Below are 24,150 nucleotides of genomic sequence, written 5' to 3' on the forward strand. Positions count from 1 at the left end.
TTCTCTGAGAGGCTCCACCCAGCAGCTGACTCAGATAGACACCCACAGCCTTGGACTTGGAGCTTGAGGACTCTTATGGAAGAATAGGAGGAAGGACTGCAAGCCCAAAGGTGATAAGAACTCCACAGGAAGTTCAACAGAGCCAACTATCCTGGACCCTTGGGTTCTCAAGAGTCTGGACCAACCAAAGAACATACTGGAGTTGGGGTTATTCCCAAAAGTGTTGCCTGTATGTGGGACATGTTCTTCTAGCTGGGCTGCCTTGTATGGCCTCAGTGGGAGAAGTGCCTAGCCTCACAGAGACTTAAAGTGCCAGGGCAGGGGGATACCCAGGGAGACACCACCTGCTCAGAGAAGGAGCAGAGGGGATGGGGGAAGGATTGTGGGAGGGTATAGGGGTAGTGAGCAGAATGTAAAGTAAAAAATAAAATTTAAAAATATATACTTGTTTTTAGAAAAAACCTCAAAGTATCTACTTCATTAAAAGCAAATTAGGTCTTTTTCAAGAATCCAGTTATTTTCACATTCACTAGTTTCTTCATGCTACAACCTTTCAGACTCAATCAAATACATAATGTCAATAGGTTTCCTCAAAACTCACAGTCATAGTTCTAAGTCTCTATAAGGCAGCTGCAGTATCCAAAAGAGCACAGCATAGTAATTGTGGCCACTGAAATCAGTGATGTCATTATTTAGGATGCATATTTCTAAACTCACTTCTTTCTCAACACTGGTGAATTTTAAAAACTATCAAAGCCTGGACTGCACCCCAGGGCTTTTATTTCCCCCTTCAAACTTCCCCAGCAATTCTTATGTAAGCCAGAGTTGGAAATCATTGCTATAGAAGAGTATCTAATTAAGCAAAAACATGATTAATTTAAAAAGCATAGCACAAGAAAATTGCAGGCATGTGGGGGAATAGATTTAGAAACCAAAGGACACACTGTTTTTGAACAATTTTTATCTTTTCCACGGCTCAAAGATCACTAATAGCACAATTTCTACCATAATCCTACCAACTAAGGAAAGGATCTACAGCTAGGGGCAGTGGAGTCCATGGTAGACTATTTATTCGTCATGCAAGAGACTATTCCATCCATAGCTTACTAAAATAAAGACCTCAACAAAACAACCTGGACAGAACCTTGTCAATCACCACTAATCACCTGCTGTTATACTATTTGCCAGTGAGAGAAGACTGATATTTTAGGTATACATGATAAGGACAGTCTCAGGGCACTGGATTCCTAAGGTCCCATTCAGGAACTGAATAAGAAAGATCCACCCGAGCTAAGGGACTAGGCACTCGATTTCTAAGAGCAGTGTTCATTTGAGCCCCTTGTTCATCTTCCTTCAAATTTCAAACAGAACCCCAAATAGAAGGACAAATAAAGGGGTAGATGTTTAGTTTTTACTAATTGCCCTTCAGTATGGAGCTGGTCACAGGTAAATCATAAGAATAGATCATCTTCACTTCAAACTTTCATTCATTGATAAATTAGACATTATTTTGGAATGCTTAACTTTTGCTAAAATGTAGATTTGATCCAATGTAGTATATAGTATACCAATTTTCACATTTAATTTTAGGCCCCATATTAGAAAGATTACAAATCCCAGCAAGGGGCACAGAGACACCTTGTTGGTGGTATTGTTCTAAATTGGGGCAGATGGCAGCCCTTTGCTCATCCTAACTTCATGGCCAAAACTTAAGTCTTATGCCTAGGGATCATAAAAATCAAATCACAGCAGCACAGCATGAGAAGAGGAACACAAGGTCTTGCAAACCTCCATGTCACCCACAGACCTGCCCTCTAGTGCATGGCAATAGTTAAAAGGAATTGAAGGGTCATGAGTGGAAAGAAATAGCCTCTTATGAGTGGGCATCCCTGCCATTGGGGCCCTGTTTGAGTCTGTGGCTCCACAGTGGTGGGTCAGTGTCCATGGATCATTGTTACCACTAGAGAACACTGGAATGTCCAGGACTGTGCAGATCTGGCCCCACCACTCGTTGCATACAGCACTCTGGACAGCTGGCCCTGCCACTCCTTTGTTATAAGGTGGTGTGAATGGGATGCCCTCCCCCATTGCTACCTTCTATAGGAAGACCTGGCCTTAAGAGTATGAGCAGTCCTGTCACCACACCTGGGCAACACAGTGAAGCTGGCCCTGATGGTGAAGGCACATTGGGAGAGTTGGCCCAGTCCAGTTGACCTTAGTTTCCAGCCCAGTCCAGTTTCAGGGCTTTGAATTGACCCACCCTAAAACCTAAATCATCTTCGAATAGATGGGACTGTGAAAGGGCCAGTCCTGCTGCTCCAAAGCTGTAGGATCCCCATGACACAGCACAGCAACAGGTTAACTTGAAGGAGTCCTGATGAGGAGCCAACACTGGTGTTGTCACAGAAGCTACAGCTTCCACCATGAGATGCTTTCTATGCTTTGTTGTGGTTGTTTGTGTTACTTATTTTGGGGGAGGTTGCAAGGTCAGATATGAGGGGATGAGTGGGATTGGGCTACATGATATAAAACAAGGAATCAATAAAAAGAAAAAAAAAGTAGAGTTTAAATTTTCAACACCAAAATAAAAGAATAAATTTATAGCTACTAGTAAGGTAATGAGCTATGAAATTAATTCTTTCTAGTATTGCTTTGAAAATATACCCCTAGGCTATTAAAAGAAATTCCAACTCCATCCCAAGGCATTGTTTAACGTGGAATCTTCAGTCATCATCTACAGTCGGCTTAATGGTCACTCCTCTTCTTATCTGACCCCAACCAATTAAACTGCAAAATAGAAATAGAAGAGATTATGAGCTTCACACGCACCATACTGGCACACCACACTATCATATGACTGGGCGTTGCCCATTTATTTTTTAAATTCAGCTGCTTCTTCATAAAGAAAGTTTACACCATTTTCTCAGACTTTAAAAAGCAGATGGGTGGATAGATGCTGGATAGCATGGCAAGAGAATCAAACAAAGCCTGCCGTCATAGATTACTAGCAAGTTGGGTGTGGTAGTACACGCACGCCTATAAATTCAAGCATTTGGGAGACAGGAAAACGAGGAATTAATTCATGGCTACATATTGTGTGTGGCTAGCTTGGGCAACAAGAAATTACATCCTAAAAAAGCAGAAACTTGCCAGGTGTGGTGGCACACACCAGCACCCAGGAAGTAGCAGAAGGCAGATCTGTATTTAAGAACTGCCTGGTCTACAAAATGAGACCTTGTATCAAAGAAAACAAACAGAACCTAAGTTATTTGGAGAGATGGCTTAGTGGTGAAGGGCACTTGCTGTTCTTGCTGAGGACCTGGGTTCATTTTTTAGCACGGACATGATGGTTCACAACCACAAAGATCCAGCAATTATAACTTCTTTGAGCACTGGGCAAGCATGTAGTGCATATATATATACATTCAGGCAAACATTCATACACATAAAATAAAGTATATCTGTCTTTTAATGGTCTATCAAAAAGAAAACAGAATAGAACAAAAAACTACCTACCCGTTCAGACTGTTCAGATCCACCTAAGGGACCTTCAGACCATCCAAATTACATCTCTAATATGTCTTGTGTGCATGCACCCATCTCTCTACATATGTGTTTTGTTTTTTTGAAAAGGGCTTTTACTATGCAGTTTTGGATGCCTGGAGGTTGCTTTGTAAACTAGGCTGGCCTGGAACTTGAGGCCCACCCGACTCTGCTATCCATATGCTGGGATTAAAGGCCTGTGCCACTATACCAAGCTCAGATTTAAAAAACAAAACAAACTGCAGTTCTCTATGTCTATCTTTGGAAAATGCTTTCTTTCCATTGATAGAGCCTCATCAGAATCACAATGTCTTTTTTTTTTTTTTTTTTTTTTAAAGATTTATTGTTTGTATATGAGTACATTGTCACTGTCTTCAGACACAGCAAAAGAAGGCATAAGCTTCCATTACAGATGGTTCTGAGCTACCATGCAAGGGCTGGGAATTGAACTCAGGACCTCTGGAAGAGTAGTCAGTGCTCTTAACTGCTGAGCCATCTCTCCAGACAATGTCTTTAAATAACATCAGCTGGGAAAAGAAAGAACCACAGAACACTAAGCAGATTGATTCCTACAGCAGGACTTTGCTAGCAGTGATATAACACCCTTTTGATCCTAGCACTCAGGAGGCAGAGGCAGATGGATCACTGTGAGTTCCAGGCTAGCTTGTTCTATACAGTGACTTCCAGAACAGCCAGGGTTACATAGAGAGAATCCTGTCTTTTTGGGTGGGGTGGAGATAAAAGGTTAATGATTGCTACACTGCAGGGTGACAATTCAGATCAATCTTTTTAGCAAGAATGAAATGAGAAATCGTGACCTGTACAGTATTAAGAAAGACTGACCAAGAAAATAGGTGGTGAAGAACAAGGTCAAGGAACAGGGGAATAATTTTGGAGAAAATCCATAGTCTACTTTAGAGGGCTGTGTGTGTGTGTGTGTGTGTGTGTGTGTGTGTGTGTGTGTGTGTGTGTGTGTGTGTGTGTGTGTGTGTGTGTGTGTGCTATATAGTTGCTGGGAAATGAACTCAGGATCTCTGGAAAAGCAGTCAGTATTCTTAACTACTAGCCTCCTTTTCTTTTGTTTTTTGAGACAAGGTTTTACTGTTAGTCCAGGATAGCCTTGAACAGAGATCCACCTGTCCTGCCTCCCAAGTACTGGAATTAAAGATGTATGTCATCACCACCCATTTCTTCTCTCAGGAAGAAACAAGATTTTACTGCATGGCCCTGGATAGCTTGGAACTTGCAATGTAGACAAGACTGGCCTCCAAACCATGGAGAGCCACCCATCTTTAACTCCTAAGGGCCAGGATTATAGGAATGTGCTTGCTACCATGCCCAACTTAATTTTTTTCTTTTAACATTTTTTAAACATTTATTTATTATGTATACAGTGTTCTGCCTGCATATATGCCTATACAACAGAAGAGGGCGTCAAACCATTATAGATGGTTGTGAGCCATCATAATTGCTGGGAAATTGAACTTAAGAACTCTGGAAGAGCAATCAGTGCTCTCAAGAGCCATCTCTCCAGCCCAGCCCCAACCCCAAACACTTTTCATTTATTTTATGTACACACACACACACACACACACACACACACACACACCATACATGTGTAAAATGAGCTGTCATGTGGGTGCTGAGAATCAAACTTGAGCCCTCTGAAAGAACAGACATATTAACTGCTAAGCCCTCTCCCTAACCTTCAACATTTTTTTTTTTTTTTTGAGATAGAATTTCAGTCTATAATTCAAAATTCCCTAAAACTTTGTAGTCCAGGCTGGCCTTGGATTCCCTGTAATTCATGGTTTTGGTGTTCAATTTCTTGGTTATGAAAGAGGAAAAAAAAAAGCATGAAATACAAAACCAAATAATATGTGTATGTGCATGTATCTAGACAAGGGATATTTATGAGTTTTCTATACAATCCTTGCAACGTCACTGTTAAGCATATATAATTTATTTTCTTATGTACATTTAGTGTTTGGCCTACTACATCTATGTCTAGTGAGGGAGTCAGATCCACTCTAACTAGAGTTACAGACAGTTGTGAGCCATGTGGGTGGAGGGAACTGAACTCAGGTACTCAATGCCCTTAACCACTGAGCCATCTCTCTAGCCCCCACTGTTAAGTACAAATAAAAGTTTATGGGGGCCAGGTATGGTGGTGCACACCTTTAATTTTAACATTCAGAAGACAGAGTAGGCAGATCTCTGTGAGTTTGAGTCTAGCCAGGGCTATAGTGAGTTTTTTCCCCCAAAAACAAAGTTTATGAGGGGCAGACCTGAGCATGATCAAAATACACCCCCTACACACCCACAGACAAATAATAAATAAACAAAGAATGTTTAAAAAGAATGTCTGCTGCCAAGTTGGATGACCTGAATTTAATCCCTGGAACTCACATGGCAGCAAAACCAACTCAACGAGGTGCTCTGACTCTCTGTCTGCCCCAAACACACACACACCTACTTTAAATAAACGAAGGGGGAAAAGTCAGATGGTGGAAATATTGACACTAAGTCACTGCTTTGGTTTTTTTTTTTTAATATATGTTACACCTAAAACAAAGGGAAGCCAATTGAAGGATTTGTACTAATAGAAAGGAAAATAAATCAAGGATATATATAAATACAGCTTTAAATACCAACAAAAAGGTAAGAGCTAAAGCCACACTAACTGCTGTGATCAGGGGAAGCGTGTCCATACATACACCAACAAGAACTGAAGATCGCTAACAGACAGCGGCGAAGCTGAGCAAACTTACCGCCAGTGTTTCTCAACTCTTCTGCTAAGGGCAATTTTTTCTCCTACTTCTGTGCACACAGGATTGGTCAAAACAATCTTGCCCAAATCAGCCTTGACAGCACTAACTCTTCCTCCTGTTGACAAGGATCCTATGTTGACCATAAGCACTTCATTCTTAGACAGCTTTTGGACCTAGGAAAATAAATTGGAGAAAGACGGACAACACATAAGAAAGTGCTTTCTAAAGAGTGTGGTGGTACACAGTTTAGCCAGGTACTCAGAAGGCAGACTGATCTGAGTTTGAGACCAGTCTGATTAACATAGTGAGTTCTAGGACAGCCAGGGCTAAGTTGAAAGACCTTGCCTCAAAAAGCCAAATGGTGGGAATTGTTTAAAAAAACAAACAAACAAACCAAAAAACCCAACAACAACAACAACAAACATAAAATGGATTGCCATAGAGTTGGTCTTGATTCCCTCTCCCCATATAGGATTTTTCTGTGTAGTCCCAGCAGCCCATCCTTGAACTCAGAGATATCCCTGCTTTTGCCCCTGCAGTACTGGGATTAAAGGTTTGTACTGCCACTTCTGGCTATTCTTAATTTTTTATTTTTAATTTTAAAAGTTTATATTTCAAGTGTGCGTAAATTCTGCATATACACCTGCACAACAGAAGAGGGCATAGGATCCCATTACAGATGGTTGTGAGCCACCATGTGGTTGCTGGGAATTGAACTCAGGACCTTAGCCAGTGCTCTTAATTTCTGAGTCATCTCTCCAGCCCTATTCTTTTTTTTTTTTTTTTTTTTTTTAGATTTATTCATTTATTATATATAGTACACTGTAGCTGTCTTAACATACACCAAACCAAAAAAACAAAAACAAAAAAAAACAGCCCAACTGTCGGTTGGGGATTTAGCTCAGTGGTTGAGCGCTTGCTAGGAAGGCAAGGCCCTGGGTTCGGACCCAGCTCGAAAAAAAAAAAAAAAAGAACCAAAAAAAAAAAAAAAAATACACCAAAAGAGGGCATCAGATCTCTTTATAGATGGTTGTGAGCCACCGTGTGGTTGCTGGGAATTGAACCCAGGACCTCTGGAAGAGCAGACAGTGCTCTTAACTTCTGAGCCATCTCTCCAGCCCACCAGCCCTATTCTTGATTTTATTATTTTGTTTTATTTTTTTTTTTAGGAACTCAGTATACTTATACATTTATTGCATATTAACTATAAAAGACCAAAACTGAATCTAGCATTGGTACTAGCCCCTTTTCGAAACATGAATCACACAAAGCACATACCTTTGCTGCTTTCTTGTCTCCTTCAGTGCGTACGCCCAGAAGACGTCTGAGCAGGAAATAGGAAATTTCCAGTTCTGTGAATATTTCAGGTAAAGCTCCAACTGCACCAAGCACTTGTCCCACCATTCTGTCAGCTCTGCACAAAGTGGGGTCGATCTTTGTTCCAACTCCTAAATAAAGTAAGATGCACATAGCCTTATTATCTAAAACACTCCTGGAATGATTTACTTCAGAGTCTAGTTAAGAATTGACACCCTTTTACATATACTTCCATTTTCATACATATATAGTAAGCACAACAAAATACTTGTTCTAGTTTACATTTTTTTTGCTTTTTGTTTTTTTTAAGACTTGGTTTCTTTTGGGCTGGACCGTTAAAGGCTAGGCTCATAATCAAAAATAGTTTCTCTGTGTAGGCAGCCTTGGCTGTCCTGGAACTTACACTGTAGAAGAGGCTAACTCTGAACTCAGAGATCTGCCTGCCTCTGCCTCTGACTCCCAATGTGCCAACTCTGCCCAGCATTTTTTTCAGACAGGGTCCTTATACATAGAGGAGGCTGGCCTCCAACTTACAGAGATCTACCCACTTTTGCCTGGGATTTAAAGGCATCACATCTTTCATTTAAATTTAAATTTTCAGTGAAAATAAGAACAGGTTTTTTAAAAAGGAGCTTATTCTCCCTTAATTTTTTTACATAAGATTTTTTTCGTGTTTTGATGCATCTGAGAGCACCATGTGAATGTAGTGCATACAAAAGCCAGAAGAGGGCGATAGACACCATGCAAAGAGAGTTACAGACTGGTGTGAGCTGTTTAAGGTACTAGGAACTGAACCTGGGTCCTCTGGAAGAGCAGCAATGCTTGTAAACATGGAGCCATCTCATCTCTTCTGGCCGTTATCTTTTCTATTTAAGCTCTGAGTATATGCACGCATTGGTGTGTGGATCTGCATAGGTTAAGTGTGGCACCAGAAGAGGGTATTGGCTCTCCTGGACCTTACAGGTGGTTGAGAGCTGCTCATATCAGACCTCTGCAAAAGCAGTGACATTCCTAATCCCCAAGCCACATCTCCAGTCCTTAGAGTAAACTTTTAATTACATGACAGAAAAGAAAAATGAGTTGTGTACATTTTCTTTAGTCCAAAAGTGTACTTTGAATCTTGCTTTTTTCTCAGCAATGGAAAAGTTTTAAGAAATTAGAAAACCCTTAAGTCATTTTAGTAATTCCCATGTGGTACAAAGACTTATTTGATTTACCCCTACCTCAAACTTCAGTAAGGTCTTATACCTCCAGTCTGGTTATGCTGCCCACACTGGTCTTAACGCTCTGTGCTAAAGGCAATCCTCCTGCTTCAGACTTCCATCTGTATAACTACAGGTACTTACTACCATGCCTAAGTGGAAGGTTTTTTTGTTCAGTGTGAGTATAATCTGATATTTTTGAGTAGCTTTAAATTTGCAAAGCACACATAAAAAGGAATCACACTACAAGTGCAAAAGTATGAGCAAACAGTAAGGATAAGCCAGGCACTCCGGTACAAACCTATAGTCTTAGTTACTGGAGGACAATTTGAATAAGGGAATTCCAGGCCTTTGGACAATATAGTAAAACAAACCAACCAACCGGAATCCCCAAACAAACCACATATAGCTAGTGTTTTGAGTGCTAGGCCATCAAACTTACTTTGTGCCAGGCACAGAGCATAGACCTGAAATTCCAGGTATTGGATATATTGAAGCAGAAAACCTTAATTTCTAGCTTGGCCTGAAGTGGAGTAATAATAAGTGAATTCAAGGACAGCCTGGGTAACCTTGTGAGATCCTTTCTCTAAAGGAAAAAAGTGAGGCTGGCTACTTTCCCAAAGGATTCAGGTTCAATTTCTTTTTTTTTTTTTCTTTTTTTTTTGGTTTTTTTTGAGCTGGGACAGGGCCTGCGCTTCCTAGGCAAGCAGCTTGCACCACTGAGCTAAATCCCCAACCCTCAGGTTCAATTTCTAACACACACAATCCTCATACATAAAAATAAAATAAATAGTAATCTAATTTTTTAAAAAATAAGAAGGACAAAGAGGGCTAAGGCTATATCTTAGTGGTAGAATACCTTCTTAGCATGTTCTAGACTTTAGGTCCAAATGTAACGTCACAACAATAGTCAGAAATAACTATTATTGCTAATAAATATCTTCTACCAAAACAAACTTTTAAAATTTTGTTCATTATTAATGTGAATGCTTGTTAGAGTGAGCAAGGACCTTTACCTGAGTCATACTGCCAGTTCTTTGTTTAAAATATTTCAAGATGTACTGATAAGGCCAGCTGTGGTGGTACACGCCTGTAAGTGTACCACTAGGTAAACTGATACTCGCTTAGCCAAAAATACACCGTAGGGCTCTATGTCAAAAATTCAAATGGGATGGAGAGATGGCTCAGTGGTTAAGAGCACTGGCTGCTCTTCCAGAGGTCCAGAGTTCAATTCCCAGCAACCACATGGTGGCTTACAACTCTCTAAAATGGGATGCAATGCCCTCTTCTGGTGTGTCTGAAGACAGTGACAGTGTATTCACATACATAAAATAAATAAATAAATAAATAAATAAATAAATAAATAAATAAATAGTTCTTTAAAAAATAAAAACACGTTGTGGTGGGGGCATACCTCTAATTGATATTAAAACACTTGAGAGTAAAAGTCAGGTGGATCTTTATGAGTCTGAGGTCAACCAGGATAATGGAGACCTTGTCTCAAAAAACCAAACAAACAAAAACCAACCAACCAACCATACAAAAAACAAACCCAAAAAACCCAAAGAAAACAACTCCCACCCCTGACAACAAGAACAATAACAAACACAACCAAAGAGATAGAGAGATGGCTCAGTAATTAAGAGCACTTGATGCTGTTGTAGAGAAGCTTGGTTTGGCTCCTAGAACTCACAAGGCAGCACACCACTACTGAAACTCCAGTTTCAGGCTGGTTTGATGACCTCTTTGGCATTCCTGGGCATTAGTATACACATGTTGTACATGCATACATATGAATAAACTCATACACATAAAAATAAAGAAGTTTGTAAAAGCAAAACAAACCTTACAATCTATCTTTGATATTTCCTATAAAATGTACCATGAATCTCTACAAACTAAAAGAGAGGAAAGTCCTTACCAATGAGACCACCCGGGGCGGCATACTGAAGATCATTATGTTCGGCAAAAAGTGACACAATTTTGGAAAAGATGGGTTTACACATGAGTTTTCCTTCACTGTCTTTGGAGACAATACCGGGTCTGACTTCTATCTCCTGGCCTACCTGTAAACAAGTAATTGGTAAGGAGAATTATAAAACAATACATTTATTATTTGTCTACCAATGTTATAACAAAAAGTCCACAAAACTAAAAAGGTAATTTTTTCTCTAATTTCAAGATTACTACTTTTATTTACTTCTTATTTTATGGCCTGCAACTCACTTTTTAGGTGTGTACTATTATGCTCATCTCTTTTCTTTCTTTCTTTTTTTTTTAAAGATTTATTTATTTTATGAATGTGAGTACACTGTAGCTGTCTTCAGACACACCAGAAGAGGGCATTGGATCCCATTACAGATGGCTGTGAGCCACCATGTGGTTGCTGGGAATTGAACTCAGGACCTCTGGGGAGCAGTCAGTGCTCTTAACCACTGAGCCATCTCTCCAGCCCCCTCTCTTTTCTTTCTTGAAGGGAAAAACTTGCACAGAGGAGATGGACAGCTCAACAGCTAAAGAGCACTTGCTGTTTTCGCACAAGATCAGAGTTTAGTTCTCAGCACCCACATGGCAGCTCACAACTGCCTCTAAGTTCCAGGGGATTCAATACCCTCTTCTGGTCTCCTTGGAAAGATATATACATGGAGACAAGCAGCCATATCTATGAAATAAACAAATCTAAAAGAAAAATTTAAAGTCAGAACCACTCAAGTGTTGCAAATTTCCAAATAAACCTGTTGTCACATAAAATATGCCCCATATTCACTAAAGAACTAAAAATTTAGAGATCAGACAGACATCTTCCAAAGACTAAGACAAATCCATATTCAATACCAGACACCATGGAAAAACTTCTTTCACTGGGCATAGTGGCACATGCCTTTAGTCCCAGCACTTGGAAGGCAGAGGCAGGGGATCTCTAGGTTTGAAGCCAGCCTGTTAAGGGTGGTCTGATGAGCTGGCCCAGAGGATAAAGGTGCCTATCTTAACTATCAAGCCTGATAACCTGAGTTCAATCCCCAAATTATACTAGAGAGTCAACCCCTGAAAAGTTGTCTTGCCTATGCACTGTGGCACTTATACGCATATATACACAATAAACAAATATACAGCACAACAAGTCAAATCCAATGTACCTTTAACACTCCTTTTAGAATACTACCGCCAGCTACACCTCCCTTAAGGTCATCGACTTCACAGCCAGGTTTGTTGACATCAAATGACCTGATAACTAAAAGAAAAATTTAAAACAAATTAAAGCCATTTCTATGTATTTTAATTTTAGCTCTAATAGACATTCTTTTCCAAGTTAACCTTTCTAAAATACATCTAATGATATTGCTTTAATGTTTGCTGAAGTCTTACTTGTAATAAGAAAAATAACTCAAGACATAGCTTGAAAGTTCATTAAAAGATGGTTTATTCAAGTATGTCAGTACTATCAAAGTGTCTCTACCATGGAATATCATACATCTATTTGAAACTAATGTTAAAATTATATGTAATGATCTGGGATGTGTTTTATATACTGCTAAAGAAAAAAGTAGTTGCTGGGTGGTGGTGGTGGTTGGTAGTGGTGGAGGAGGAGGAGGAGGAGGCAGTAGCATTTAAGAGAATTGCCATGATCCCTGAGAGACAGACAGGAACAGATTTAGAGTTATAGGGGGAGGCCACCTGAAATGTAGGAGTAAACAAAAAGCAGCCCCTAGAAGGGCTGCTCAGAAGCGTCTTGGGTAGCAAAGACCAATGGGCTTCACAGAAGGTAACAGGGCAGCAAAGATAAAAGTAGATTTAGAAGGTGTTGAGCCAGGAGTACCAGAAGGAGGGGCATGCTAGCGAGGGAGGCTTAGATGTGCCCAGCCACCACATGGTGGCTCACAACCATCTGTAATGGGATCTGATGCCCTCTTCTGGTGTGTCTGAAGACAGCGACAATGTATTCACATACATTAAAAAAATCTTTGGGCTAGAGAGATGGCTCAGAGGTTGAGAACAGTGATTGCTCTTCCAGAGGTCCTGAGTTCAAATCCCAGCAACCACATGGTGGATGACAACCATCTGTAATGAGTTCTGGTGCCCTCTTCTGACATGCAAATATATATGTAGAACACTGTGTATTAAGAAATAAATGGATCGGGGTTGGGGATTTAGCTCAGTGGTAGAGCGCTTGCCTAGGAAGCGCAAGGTCCTGGGTTCGGTCCCCAGCTCCCCCCCCCCCCAACAGAACCAAAAAAAAAAAAAAAAAAGAAATAAATGGATTTTAAAAAACAAAAACAAAAACAAAAAACAAAAAAAACCCCAAAGTGCCCAGCCACTGAGCTAGTAAGGCAGGTTAAATAGCGCGCGCGCGCTGTCTGTCTGTCTGTCTGTCTGTCTTTCATTTGTAGGTCCAAAGATAGATAGTTCTGGGTGGGTAGCAAAAACTTGCTGCTAGGGGTTGGGGATTTAGCTCAGTGGTAGAGCGCTTGCCAGCAAGCGCAAGGCCCTAAGGTTGTCCCCAGCTCTGAAAAAAAAAAAAAGGGGAAAAAAAACAAAAAAACAACAACAACAAAAAAAAAAAAAAAAAAAAAAAACTTGTTGCTACAGATACATGGCTTACTCTTTACATCTAAGGGTTCTGTGTAATTCACCAGCCAAGGATAAAAATCGTATGTAATAAACACAAAAGTCTTCCCCCCACCCCCTTTTTTGGTGAGGGTCATTATGCCCTATGCATCGTAAGTATTGACATAGCTCTTACAATAATTAGTTATTATTATTTAAGGCACACAGGAGGACTGGATGTACATCAGTGGCACTGCCCTTGCCTGGCATGTATGAGACCTCCAGAAAAGTCAATCAATGAAGTGTACAGGAGACTGTACTTGGGTACATGCAGTGTGCCATTTTATTTACTTTTTTTGTGAGAGGTTCTCACTATGTAGCCCTGACTTGAACTCACCCTTGTAGACGAGGCAGGCCTTGAATTCAGAGATCCACTTGTCTCCGCCTCCCAAGTGCTGGGATTCCAGGTGTTTGCTACCATGCTTGGTATTTTATATATAGAATTTTTGTTTTATGGCTTCTACAGTACAAATTTACTTTTAAAATAAAACAATTCTAAGACTATATGACTTATTCTTATATCACCCAAGAGAACTTTCTCCAACAATAGTCACCCAAACGACTCTGAATGAAGACCTGGAAAAACCTTTGAAAGGCTCCTGCATCTTTGCTGCAACCACAGCTCAGTGTAATTAAGCCTCTTGGTTTTTAGCAATGGTACAATGACATCATTTATATGGAAACTGTAACATCTCGACAGCTTCTAGTTCCCTAAGAAATGGTGCATTATTCCATGTTGGTCACCTAAAATAATATACTCAGCACAAAGGGTTTCTTTTGTACTCAGGACTCTACCAATCAGCAGTATTTCTCAAAACATTATTTCAAATAGGTTTTATGGAGTTATCAGCACTTCTGCAGAAAGAGAAAATACTAATGAAAACACAGAAGAGTCCCGCAAAATGTGACTCCTGTCACTTACCAATAAGACGTGGCTCTGAAGTAAAGTCTCTTGGGGGCACTGGTATTTTCTTTACTATGTATTCACAGACAACTTCAATATTGTATTTCAGCTGAGCAGAAATTGGAATAATTGGTGCCCCTTCTGCTACGGTTCCTATACAACAAATTTCAAAATGATCAAAATCCTCGAGTCTTACAAAACTTGGTCTATGTAGTTGCTAGATAAAGTAAGCCAATAGAGGCTTAAAACACACAAATGCCAGTCAACAAGTAGAAAGTGGTCTATCTAGAAAGATTACAATATTCTATCTTAATTGCTGAAAATGAACCATTTGTCCTCTAAGGGAAAAAACTGCTAAAATTATTTCAATGGGTCCATTTAACAAAGGCAAAATGCTGTGTGTTTAAAGGGATAAAACAGGAACACTCCTGGGAAAGAGCACTTCACCAGCTTAAAGATTTCTAACATGTAATTAACCTTTCCATAAATGTCAAGAGAAAATTACAGGCTCTGATAATGAAAGACTGGCTGGCATATATATTTTTTCATCAAGAAAAATGGTCAAAGAAATAGGTCAAAAAATAGATTTTAGGGGTTGGGGATTTAGCTCAGTGGTAGAGCGCTTGCCCTAGTTTAGAAGCGTAAGGCCCTGTTCGGTCCCCAGCTCGAAAAAAGAACCAAAAAAAAAAAAAAAAAAAAAAAGATTTTAATCAACGTGGATTATTCTTTTTCATATTAGAACTGGGTTCCCAGCAATGAAAGGCTAAGAATAATCAAATGTCAGCAGTAACATGTGTCATGTCCTCTCTGAAAGTGGAACACGCAAGGCTACTAGAGAAAGGAACTCTGCAAAGACTGCTCTTTTGATGAAGCCTCCAAGAATAAAAACTTATTTCCCTGTGGGACCATAATCTCTGTCACATGGTAGGGGCTGGGTAGCTCAAACTTCTAAAAACATCCATGTAGTAAAAGTTGGGAAGAGAAAATATGAATAATAAATTTTATTTTTATATTCATTAATAAGTGCTATTGTGCTTGGACATGATCAGTCATATCTCATGTTATGGTTTTTGTTTTGCTTTATTCTGGGTTTTGTTATTTAATTTCCTGAAAGCTAAATAAATACCTTTATTTGTTTGGAAAAAAAAAGATTGCTCTTTTGTTTGAGACAGGGTCTCTTTATATAGTCCTTGCTGGCCTAGAACTAGCAACACACACCAACAAGGTGGCCTAGAAGTTAGAGGTCTGCCTTCCAGTGTCTAGGATGCTGGGATTAAAGGCATGTGCCATGAGGCCCAGTAGAAAGACCGCTTTTAAATTTTTATTCATTTTACTAAGAATTTTTTTTTCTGGGAGGCAGTGATGTAAATGTCTACTGTTAAGATATAAACTAAGCCCTTGGGATTTAAAACATTTAATCTGATTGATAGCATTTCCAAAATATACCTTCGGTTTTAACTTTGTACATTAAATTCAGAAATACTATTTATAGTTTTATCAGGATCCCAACAAGTAGTGAGTAGAAAAAGCAACACTTATGATACCTGCATTTACTTTGTTTTAGATGAGGTATATTATCTCTCAAAGTGATCTTTTGATATATTTATTAGCCATTATAGCTTCTTACCTTGCACAAATGCGAGAATTTGCTCATATTGTTCCTTAGCCTGACTTTCTTTTACCAGATCAATTTTATTCTGTAAGATCAAAATATGCTTGAGTTTCATGATTTCTATGGCAGCAAGGTGTTCTGAAGTCTGGGGCTGAGGACACGATTCATTACCAGCTAGTTGACAGAGAACCAAAAACACATGTAAGAATAACTAGAAATATCCAGACCATTCAATTTCAAGACAGAAGGCAGATTGTTAGCTGTGAGGGACTGGAGGAAGTATAACTGGGCAGTGAGTGCTAAACAGTCAGCACGTTCACTTTTGTGGTGATGAAATTAGAAATTTCTTCCTCTGCCCGAGTTAAACCCTTACATGATAAAATGGTAAGCTTTCTATTATGTGCACATTCTACTTTCAACCCTGTTTATCCTGGATCTTCATTCACTGCAGCCTTATACTCATTCTAAGCAAGAAGCTTCCAGTAAACAAGTGTGTCTTCAAGAGCTTTTGCTTAGGACTTCTATCTCAATCTTGTCTATGTATGTTCTGTTACAGTCAAGCTCTTATGAAGAGGCTTAACCTCAAAGCTACTCCCTAAACAAGAGTGCTGTGAAGACAAGCAATAGCATTCCATCCACAATGGGCACATTTTGCTCAGCATGCTAACAGCTACCCTCCTCAGTCAGTTCATGTGTCCTAATACGATATCCTCTTGCATACCTAAAAATATCATATTCATACCTGTCAAATCTCTTAAGGGCACACATAAGGAAACAGCTTTAACTCTGAAAACTTGCATGTTTACTAGACCATGGCAATTACTATAAATAAATCAATTACACATCTATATAATACACACATACGCTTTAACACAAATTCTAAATGGAAATAAGACATGGCACATCATATTCCTTTTAGGATACTATAAGACTTCTCAGAATCCATAAAGCCCGAGACTCTTTTGCTTAGTATTTATTTGTGATTTATTAGAAGGAAATGGAATCCTGCAAGTCACATTTCTATTTATGCCTCACTTAGATGATGGACATGGCCCCCAAGGTTTTAGTTCTTCCTGAACTATTCCACTCAGGTTAGTTCTTCATTCTGATGACTTTACCTATCAATAGAAGAGCTGCATCCATTACTGCTGCACCGTTCAGCATCGTAGCCATCAAAATATCATGGCCAGGACAGTCAACGAAGGACACATGCCTAATGATTGAGAAATAGCAATCAGCCTTAAGAGCAATCAAAACCGGGGTTGGGGATTTAGCTCAGCAGTAGAGCGCTTGCCTAGGGAAGCCCTGGCCCTGGGTTAGGTCCCCAGCTCAAAAAAGAAAAAAAAAAAAAAAAAAAAAAAGAGCAATCAAAACCATAAGCAAGCTATACATTTCTTAACATCAAATCATATTGGAGCTAGTTCTCAACGTTATAAAATAAAACTTGGTGTTTATAGACTTTGGGTCTGATGCTTCTGGCTTCTACAGGTACTGGTGCATAGGTAAGCACAACCAGACAAACACATACATATAATTAAGAATAATAAATATTAAAAAGAAATGAGGATTTTCATTTGATAAAATACTTTGTCCAAAATACTGCTGCCCCTGAAAAACTGGAATTATGCACCTGGAGTGACAGATAGCATGACTTGAAAATTATGGTACTCAGAGTCATGACTTTATAAGAATTTACTTTTCCGGTCTTAAAACTAGGGTCAAGGATCAGAAAACTATGGGCCTCAGATTTGGCCCACCACAAGCCCATACACAAACATATAGTTTATGCGTGCTTTTGTAATAGAAGAACTGAGATGAGTACTTATGACAGAGACTCTAACAAAAGAGATATAAAAGAAGGATCTCTGACCAGTGCTAGAACAAGAGTGCAATAAAAGAGGTACCTCAGGTTCACATTTTAATGAGGGAGCCTAAACAGTAAAACAGATCCTGGAATTTAGATTACTGGTAAAGCATTTGCTTGCTAGCATATGGGGGCTGGGGTGGGAGCTTTGGTTAAGCCCTGGTGCTAAAGAAAAAAATTAAATGCAATATTTGGGTAAAGAAAACCAAACTTCAAAATTAATACCAAAATCCATTGTGATCAAAACCTCAAAATTTTAAATAGAAAAAGGACTATTAACAATAGTTTGCCTGAAAAGCATAATGGTGAACACCTTTAATCCTAGCACTCAGTAGGCAGCCTGGTCTACAGAACAAGTTCCAGGACAGCCAGGGCAACACAGAAAAAACCTGTCTCAAAAAAACCAAACCAGGGCTAGAGAGACGGCTCAGTGGTAAAGAGCACTGTCTGCTCTTCCAGAGGTCCTGAGTTCAAATCCCAGCAACCACATGGTGGCTCACAACCATCTGTAATGGGGATCCGATGCCCTCTTCTGGTGTGTATGAAAACAGCTGCAGTGTGCTCACATACATTAAATGAATAGATACAAACAAACAAATGTAGCTAGCTGGTGTTTGCTATTTTGTGGGCTCTTCCACCTTTTCCACTCGGATACTAGATGAGAGAAAAAAATATAAAGGGAACTGGAGAGATGGCTCAGTGGTTAAGAGCACTGACTGCTCTTCCAGAGGTCCTGAGTTCAATTCCCAGCAACCACATGGTGGCTCACAACCAACTGTAATGGGATCTCATGCCCTCTTCTGGTGTGTCTGAAGACAGCTACAGTGCACTCACATATATAAATAAAAAAATCTTAAAAAAAAAAAAAAAAAAGGATAAAGGGGAGAGAGAAAAGATCCCTAAATAAAGCCAGGGGTCAGAAAGAGGGTGATGTTATTGTTAGACTACTTCCTGCTGATTAGGGGGTGTCCAGTTCCTTGGAGCAAGTTTGATCTTCGACATCAGGATACCGAATTTCTTGTTATTTCTTCTTTATGCATGGCTACTTAACAAACTGTGACCAACAACCAACAACAAACAACCACCCACCTCCCAGGGCCTAGCATTTATATAACCTCTGAAAAGTCCCCAGAATTCCAAATGTCACACAATTGCAGAAACTATCTATGGTTGGCAAAATCACACCTCTGCTAGAGCATGAGGCAAATCATAGTCACCTGCTGTGGACCATCTGAAGCAGCCCCATATCCCACACCTGGGACTAAAATGAAAACATATCCATATAATATTTCTATGTTTTTTAAAGAAACTCCAAAATTGCCACTACAAATAAGCAAAACAGGTCATATAAAAGCAAAAAAAAAAAAAAAATATCAGAAACATGGTTGGCCTTTATTTAAAGTTCTGATACTGGTGACTTTTTTTGAAGGAGTATCCCCGCACTCTGTAATCCCAGCACTGGGAAGGAAACAAAGGCAGGTAGGTCTCTCTGAGTTCCAGGCTAGCCAGGGATACACATTGAGACCCTATCTAAATAAAACAGAATTCTAATATCCTATTCATTATAGTTTTCTGAATTATTTTTAAAAATTGCACTAAAGTGGGGCTGAAGAGATGGCTCAGTGGTAAAGAGCATTGGTTGCTCTTCCACAGGACTTGGGTTTCATTCCTGGCACGCACGTGGCAGCTAACAACTGTCTGTAACTCCAATTAGGAATCTGGCTCCCTCATACAAACATACATGCAAACAAAACAGCACTGCTTATAAAAATTGAATAAATTTAAAAAATAATTGCATTAAAGTATCCTGATTATTGAGATTTATTGGTTTCCCCTCCTTCCCTAAATTTTGGGCCTGAGATGAATATCTGACTCTGCCCTTGATCTATTTAAAAATAGTCTTATGGGCTTTACAATCCCCAAAGATGTTAGTATGTTAGTAACTAAATATAAGCACCCTCTGCTAAAGAACCAACATGTGGAATCATATTCAGAAAATTGTCCAGAAACAAGCCCATTTGTTTTAAAGAAGTAATTTTAGATACATCAACAAGGTAGTAGTCACAAATGCCTTTAATTCAAGCACTTGGGAGACAGAAGTAGGAGGGTCTCTAAATTCAAGGCCAATCTGGTTTATAGAGTGAGTGAGTTCCAGGACATGGAACAGGAGTTACAAATGGCTGTGAGCCACCAGATGCTGGGAATCAAATCTGGGGTCTGCAAGAGCAGCCACAGAATATAACAGCTGAGCCTCTCTAGCTCTCTTATGCAAGTTTTCAGTTTGTAGAACTTTTAATTTGAAAAATACCTTACCTTTCAATTATTATCACTATATATATATATAAAAAAACCAGGTCTGAGGTCCACATCATAATAATAAAAAAAAAAAAAAGAAGAACAGAAAAAAAAATGATGAAACCATTCATCAGTTAAATTTAGTATCTTAAGTACTTCAAAAAGCACAGCAGGGCTGGGGTTTTTTTTCAGCAGTGCGAGCTTACACTAGGAAGCGCCAAGGCCCTGGGTTGGTCCCAGTTCGAAAAAAACAAAAAAAAAAAAGCACAAAGCAGAAAACAGTGATTTAAGCATAACAGTTACCTGACTAATTTAAAGTTCCCTTTGGTCCCTGGAATGTCTGTAGGAAACTCATCTGGTGTACTGCTTCCACATGATCTATAACATTCTGGTCTAGGACAACTTGGGTCATCAAGTTTATAAATCTAAAAGAAAAAAGAAACAACTGGGTTTGCTAGTTATGCAAATGTTAAAGTTAAATGGTTTCTAGTTTCATTGTACAAAGATCACCTTAGCATTAGCATATCCAAGCTTGATGGTAATGTTTCTTTCTAGCTCATTTTTGAATCTGACAGTGTGAACTCCAGAAATAGCCTTTACCACGGTGGACTTCCCGTGAGCTACATGACCAATTGTACCTATTGACAAAAGACAACAAAATTAACTGCATTCAAATACATCAAATTTTTTTTTTTTTTGGTTCTTTTTCGAACTGAGGACCGGAACTAGGGCCTTTGGCTAAGCGCTGTACCATTGAGGTAAATCCCAACTAAATATTTTTTTTTTTTTCAGAGTGTTGAGAACACCAATGCAAATCCAACAGTGATAGGGCTAATAACATTGCTTGTAGCTCTCTTTGGCTACTTTGTGGGTTCTCTCTTCCACCCTTCTCCACCCTTTTATCCACCTACCATTAGTAAGAGAGGACAGGAAAGAGATCACAGAATAAAGCTGGGGTTGGAAAAGGGGACAACATTATCATTTAGACTACTCCGATAATTAGGGGCACAGAGGTCCAAGTTCCTTGGGGCAAGTTTGATCTTGACATATCTAATTTCTTCTTTACGCATTGCTTAACAAATCACGACCAACAGCGAGCAAGGAGCAACAATTACTAACCCAGCATCTCAGGGGCCTAGACTCTCTGAAAAGTCCCCAGAATTTCAAATCGAAGAAACTATCCGCAGCTGACAAAAACAGACCTAGAGCAGAGTCCACTTTCGTGGACAATCTGAAGCAGCCCCATATCCCACACCTGGGATTAAAATAAAAACATATTCTTTTATTTCTGTGATTTTTTTTTTTTAAAAAGAAAACAAATCCCCAAACTGTCATTACAATGGCTCAACAAGTAAAAGCGCTTGTCACAAATGCCTTAGGGCCAGATTTCAATATCCAGAACCTATATATAGTAAAGGAAGAGAACCAATTCCTGAAAGTTGTCCTGATTTCCACACATTATAAATCTTTTCAGACCAGTTTTAGTAGAGTATGTAATTGAGAGGAAGAAGCAGGATTTGAGACCAGCCTGGACAATGTTGGATGGTGTCATAAAACTTAAGAGTCAGACATGGTAGTGCACACCTTTAACCCCAGCTCTTGGGAAGCAGAGGCAGTCTAAGAACTCACGAGAACCCTAGCTCAAGGCTAGCTTGCTGTACAAAGTGAGTTCCAGGACAGCCAGGGCTATATTGACAGACTTTGTTTCAAACAAAAATTAGGTATTTTTAAATGTTCACTTGAACTGCTATCTTGATTGAAAAATTATTCAGGTTCATTTTATATGCGCTACCATTTCAAAACAACAAAACCACTAAAACAATTCCCCCCAAACAAAACCAAAACACCAAAACAAGATTCAAGCAAGCACACACCCAATTAATATGACAAACTTTGATACAACCAAAACCAAAACAAAAAAAACACACTCATAATCTTAGTCAAATTCTGAGGCAGGAGGATTATCTTGAGTTAAAAGTCAGCTGGGACTATGTACTGAATGCCAAGCCAGGCACTCTACATAGAATAGCTAGCCAGAACACACAGTAAGACTGTCTCATTCACCTCCTCCCCAAACCCAACAACAAGAAAACTAACCATACCATATTTTACACTCAAGCAATATACCTCAATTAGGTGCCAATTAAGGGGGAAAGAATTCGACTTAATTATAGCTTATATATCAAATAAAACTTCTATAAACTGTCCTGTATGGCAAGAAAATGCATTTTCACTTCATAATTCAGTACTGTATGATTACATACTGCCTTGTACTATTAAATTTTTCTTTCATACATATATCTCAAAAAAAAAAAAGTAGCAATATTTTGTTCACAAGGGCTCCACAGCATTCTTTTGACACAATATCCTCAGGACAATTTCAAATAAATATCCACATTACTCAATGAATTACAAAAGGAAGATGTTAAAAACTACTTGTAGGGTTGGGGCATTTAAACTCAGTGGTAGAGCGCTTGCACAAAGGCGCAAGGCCTGGGTTCGGTCCCAGCTCCCCAAAAAAGAACAAAAAAAAAAAAAAAAAAACTACTTGTAAGTCAAGTCTTCAAGCAATCTTACCAATATTAATTGTAGCTTGTCTGCTGATAACCTCATGGGAAAGTGGTGTCAACTTGGTAACATCCTGCAATGAAATATATTGTGAAACATAATCAATACAAACCACAAATTTTCTCTTGACTTTATATTCCTCAGGTAAAACCCTATGCTCCGTATTAACAGCTCTCTTCTCCTGATAAATTGTCTTTTCCCCTTAACATGCAGAACATTACAAGCCCATCATTGTCACACAAGACAAGTCCACTCACTAAGAGAGGTCTGGAGATGAAAGGCCACCTAATCCTGGAGTCATAGCAAGCCCTCAAGTGGCCAACACAGTGTAGTGTGGTTTCCAATCCTTTACTGACTTAAACCTTAAGGACTTTTAACAATCTTGTTTGTTTTATACTGACCTCCAACTAGAAATGTAGCCCAAGAATGTCCTTTACCTTCTAATCTTCCTATTTTCATCTCCTAAGTGCTAGGATTACAGGCATGCGCCTCTCCAGATGGACTCAGGGCTGCGTGGATGCTAAACATACACTCTACGCTATATTAATCATCTACATTATATTTTTTAATCAAAGCTTAACTCCAGGAATTCCAAGTCTCACAATCGTTCACCAGTTTGGGGACTAGACAAGCTACTGGCGGTGGAGCTGGCACGCACGCCTTAGACTCTAAGGCTTTAGAAGGCCCAGCTCCAGGATATCTCCTTTACCCCACACTCCAGTCATCCGGGAGCTGCCTTATTTGCAGGTTCTCCGATAGTCCATCCCCACTCCCTAAACTCATTGTTCCGTTCTCGCCGCAAATCGAGACCTCACCAATGTGGCGAGATCCTGTCGGGAAAGATGTGGCTGTCCGAGAGTCACTCCAGCCTCACCCCCAGCCATCTTGCTCAGAGAGAAAAGGAAACTGCTCGTCTGCCGCCTGACAGAACGTAGGTCCCGCTTGGGCGGAGCGAAGGAGAAGCGGCCGGAAGGCAGACTGTCGCACAGACCTGATAAAAAGGATGGCAAATACAGCACCGATCTTACTACTTGGACTGCTATCTGTTTTAATTTGCACAGGAACTCCGAGGGACCTTAAACGAAAACACCAAACAAAGTTTCGGAAGGTATCTGCTTCAGTCCTCTTAGATTTTTGTGCAGGCAACACTCAGGACAGCCCCGGAAAAGTCCCCTGAGGGGAAGGTTATAAATGTAACACTGCGCTCAGGGCGGAGAAGCCATTTCCGTTTCCGTTTCCTTTTTTTTTTTTTTTTTTTTTTAAATATGCTGACCGGGAGAACTTCCCGGCGTTTGGGGCATCTTTACATTGGGTGTAAATCAGAAAGTGGAAATGTCTCTTTCGTTTTATTCCATTAATTTATTTAATTGCTTTGCCCATTTCTATAATCTAATAGAGCGATATCAGCTCGGGGTCCTCTTCCGCCTCGCTGGAGCTCCGACCGCCCCTGCATGCAAACTGGCCATGCA

At 39.6% G+C, this 24,150-nt stretch overlaps 1 protein-coding gene across 1 annotated transcript; it reads right to left on the minus strand.

The window, feature by feature from the left end:
- Nucleotides 1–942: 942 nt before the first annotated feature.
- Nucleotides 943–23,667, minus strand: Eif2s3 (eukaryotic translation initiation factor 2 subunit gamma). Its single transcript, XM_032889694.1, has 12 exons — nt 23,497–23,667; nt 22,691–22,754; nt 20,624–20,751; nt 20,417–20,538; nt 17,073–17,167; nt 15,970–16,128; nt 14,361–14,495; nt 11,971–12,065; nt 10,755–10,899; nt 7,593–7,762; nt 6,315–6,487; nt 943–2,787 (listed from the first exon to the last, which is right to left on the minus strand). The coding sequence occupies exons 1-12, from the start codon at nt 23,563–23,565 to the stop codon at nt 2,724–2,726; spliced, it is 1,419 nt and encodes a 472-aa protein (XP_032745585.1). The 5' UTR covers nt 23,566–23,667; the 3' UTR covers nt 943–2,723.
- Nucleotides 23,668–24,150: the final 483 nt, after the last annotated feature.

Source organism: Rattus rattus, chromosome X (assembly GCF_011064425.1).
Source record: "Rattus rattus isolate New Zealand chromosome X, Rrattus_CSIRO_v1, whole genome shotgun sequence".
NCBI classification, from domain to species: Eukaryota; Metazoa; Chordata; class Mammalia; order Rodentia; family Muridae; genus Rattus; species Rattus rattus.